We start from the raw sequence: 3,935 nt of genomic DNA on the forward strand, positions 1-3,935 counted from the left end.
CACGATATTTTTTTTTCAGAAAGGTAGAACAACATATAATTATTTATTTTAATTCAGCATTTGTCTGCCATCTTGTCCTCGATGAGCAGGTAATCACCCACATTCTTAAAATACGCACATTTCAGAAGGTGTTGATCTTTCAGGATTTTAAAGGATTCCTTTCCGTACTTAATGGTCGCCTCTCCTTGACCTTCCTTGCTTTTACTGAGCCGCACTGTGTATTTACATTCATTTCTATAGTGCGATTTGTAATAGCAATTTCCTGACACTTTATAAACGACCTTGCAGTCTGGTCCCTCTTCCTGATAAATATTGCATGCAGCTAAAAATATATGACAAACATTTATTATTTTTATTATTACATAAAAATACGTTCATACCGGCATTTGTATTCTGATCTTTTCTTACGAATCGAAAAAAAAGAAGCCCACATATATGAACATGTAACACATGTAGGAAGCCGAACATTTTTTTTTAATTAGCTCAATAAGGACTGACGAATTAGCTGCATAGACGAGTAGTAAAACCTCTAAAGTGTTAATGATAGACAGATGGAGTAATTCGAAACATACAGACTCAAAGTTTTTATTTCAGATTCAAGCCATCTATTGATCTTTCAGTGTAATTTTTTTAAATTTTAAGCTTTTAAATTTTACATGAAATATTTTTAAATAGCTATAAATAATAAAGTCAAAGATATATCTTTTAAATCTTATAAAGGATATAAATATATCAGAGAGAAACACGGGAAGTCGATAAGATAGATATTAAGAAACAAAGAGGTCTACGTGTATTAGACTTTTCTATTCATAAGATGAACCGAATAACCCAAAGTTAATTACACAATGTGAAACATCACTTATTAAATGAAAAAAGTACAATGTATGTAAGCTTAAATTCATCTTTTTGACGGATTTTCTAATCCTGCATTAATATGATAACAAAAATCGTAGAGAAGTAAAGCTTACCACAATCTGGGATTTCACAAAGTTCAAAACGTTTAGTTTTGTTGGTCGTATAGCACCAGGGTTTTAGCTCTCCATCTGGGTTTCGGCAGTAGTTTTTCTGGTTGTCAAGGAGACGACTGAAGGCGTGGGCGTGGGGAGACTGGATCGACCACGCTTGACATGTCAAGCCCGACTTGGTTGTTGACTTTAATCCCAAATAAGTTTCTCCTCTTGGATCCAATAAACATTCTAAGTTAAGTTAATGAGAAATTGATATAATTTGTTGATGGATTTTTGAAAAAAAAAAAAGAAATCGATGCATACTGTAGATACAGGTAACAGATAAAAATTAAGAGGAGAAAAAACAGATATACCTTCTGCATTTTCTGACGTCGGAGGAGCTGTGGTATAGACAAAGATACGTTTTATCATAAACGCAAACACATGTATGATGTATGTGATATATTACCATTTTATTTGATAATTATTGTTTATTATTTCATTTTATCAATATTTGTCTATAAATATTTATATCTAATTATCTTAAACTTATCCGAATAATGAACGTTTTAATTGTTTCAATTTTGATAATATATAATACGTTTTATTCGATAAATTTTCTTATTCAGTTGTATGATGCTTATATCTTAATAATACAAAAATAGTCACTTCACTAAGCAGTAATAATGTATAGTAATATGTCTGCATTCAAAGATTTAAACTCTTTAATTAATTTCTGGTTGACATATCGCATGTATCGCTGTTCGTTTAAAGAAAAAATCTTTTTGACACAATTAAGAGTAAAATGCATGCGCTGTATCAGTATAAAATGCATTATCAATACAGAATTGAATACAATATTGTTGATAAAACCATATTTGTCTTACCACAAAGTGGTAGACCACAGAATTCCCATCTTGTTTTAGGGTCGTTTGTGTAGCACCAAGGGTGGGGCATTCCATTGGGATTACGGCAATAGTTGTTTGTAAGAGTGTTGAATCTGTGTTTATGTGGGTCCCGTGAGGACCATTCCTGACAGGATTTACCAGATTGTGTTCTGTTCCAGCTACCTTTATAATCATGGCCGTCCGCTGTTCGTATACAATCTGTAAAATAATTTATATAAAGACTTTCAAGTAGTCAAAAGGTTAAACACAAACACTCATGGATCTTCATCATTAACGAAAATAGATCTATAAAACAATATCTACATGTATGTATAGCTCTTTGAAAGTAATTACATGTAGTAAAATTTATAACTTACATGTAAAATGAAAATTTCAACATAATTTCATAAGTTTTCTAGCTAATTTTGTGAAAGGTAAATATATTCACATAAACAATTAAAAAAAAAACAATTTTTGTACATTTTGAATTCAATCGAATTGATTTTAAGGATACAGTTAAATTCGGATATAATGGTCCTGGGGACCTGCCGATTTACTTTCCTCTATACAGGCACGTAGGCCTGGGCCCCCACCTTTTTCCCCAACATAACCTTTACTATTGAAAATGTTCATTGAAAGGTTGGTCCCCCCACTTCTTACAACCGTAAAGTGATATCAAGAAAATGTAGTAATTTATGCAAAAAAGTTGGAAGAGAAAGAAAGGTGGCATTGAAAAAAAAGCTCTCCCCCCCCCCGAGATAGGATTTTCGAGTTTGGGCAATTTTCCCTTTTTCCGTAGGGGATACAAAATCCGTTAATTTATCCTTTAACTCCAAATATGTGAGATCTTTATATCTGTAAATTTGTTTTAAATTCAATTTTGCTAAAGATGTCAAACTTAGATATAACCGTAAATTTGCTACACGATTTTCATACAAAACAAATCTTACTGTATATTAATGTATTCATTGTATAAAAATATGCAGGTTATTTAAGTTTGTCAATGTTCAACAAATTGTATGATTTTGTAAATATGTAGACTCAGCCAATTGCAAGGTTATGTGTTTTTTAAAATACTCCTCTGTTTTTCGCTGTTTACCATTAGAGATGTCCATTTTCTTCACTTGCAAAAACAGAGAAAGAAACATTACACAATATTGAGTTAAACTGTATCCCTTAATAATACTTTTAACATATATCAATATATAATATTACAAATATTTACAATATAGTAGGCATTTACAAGAACTCGATGAATATGTAAAATGCACTTGAATGAACCGATTTCCAAATGTAATTACAAGTTTCACATATTTATAGATTAATTTTATTTCCATAAGGTATACAAAGTTGAAAGAAAGACAGTACCTTTTTTAAAGCAGACAGTAAATAACCCTGCACACTCTCCAGAAACCCATATCTCATCCCCGTGTCTTCCATACGTCTCCCCGCGTGCACATGAAGGGTTACGTGAACTTGGTGCAACATTAAGGACTAATTCTGCATTGTTTACAACACAAATGGTTCTCTTTCCGTCTTTCGGTGAACATTTTATTTGTGAAAGGTTCTCTTCACACTCAAATGGAATTGTATAGCCTATGTGAATAAATAAATAAATAAATCAGTATAAAAGTTTAAATACTTTGCTCCTGAATCCAACTTTTACCACAATGCTTTTGTTTGATATCATTCCATTACTAAAGTTTGTCCTTTAATTGGGAACTGTTAACTAAAACGTTATTTTAAATTTTCATTTTTTTTCATCATAGCTCTACGATGAATTGTAATCTTAGCGTTATTATACATATCGAGTCCTTTGGCTGAAAACAATGCTTTAATGAAAAATTTTTCTTAAGGATACTAGTTGGTCAAAAAAAATTTTTTTTTTTATTAACCACCAGATATAACTTAAATTTTGGAATATGATATCTTAAGCTTTCAACTATCATTTGGCAAAGAAAAATTTCATAAATTTTAATTTTAAAATTTGATTATTTTTTTAACCAGTCATTTATACATGTATTCTGAAACAAGGCAATGAATTAAATTACAATGTTAAAGTCGATTTTATCCTATTACATGTACGTTAATCTTCGATTTC

At 30.8% G+C, this 3,935-nt stretch overlaps 1 protein-coding gene across 1 annotated transcript; it reads right to left on the bottom strand.

The window, feature by feature from the left end:
- Nucleotides 1-1,940, bottom strand: LOC134282766 (plasminogen-like). The gene is made up of 4 exons (XM_062765160.1): nucleotides 1,835-1,940; nucleotides 1,322-1,348; nucleotides 969-1,196; nucleotides 1-322 (listed from the first exon to the last, which is right to left on the bottom strand). The coding sequence occupies exons 1-4, from the start codon at nucleotides 1,902-1,904 to the stop codon at nucleotides 54-56; spliced, it is 594 nt and encodes a 197-aa protein (XP_062621144.1). The 5' UTR covers nucleotides 1,905-1,940; the 3' UTR covers nucleotides 1-53.
- Nucleotides 1,941-3,935: the final 1,995 nt, after the last annotated feature.

Source organism: Saccostrea cucullata, unplaced genomic scaffold (assembly GCF_032062105.1).
Source record: "Saccostrea cucullata isolate Sc308-1 unplaced genomic scaffold, CSIRO_AGI_Scuc_v1 ctg1146, whole genome shotgun sequence".
Classification (NCBI taxonomy): domain Eukaryota; kingdom Metazoa; phylum Mollusca; class Bivalvia; order Ostreida; family Ostreidae; genus Saccostrea; species Saccostrea cuccullata.

Coding starts and splice junctions, on each gene's coding strand:
- LOC134282766 (XM_062765160.1), bottom strand. CDS start 1,904: ATGCCCCACCCTTGGTGCTACACAAACGACCCTAAAACAAGATGGGAA. Junction 1,197..1,321: donor GACGTCAGAAAATGCAGAAG/GTATATCTGTTT, acceptor AACTTAACTTAG/AATGTTTATTGGATCCAAGA. Junction 323..968: donor TTGTGAAATCCCAGATTGTG/GTAAGCTTTACT, acceptor ATATATTTTTAG/CTGCATGCAATATTTATCAG.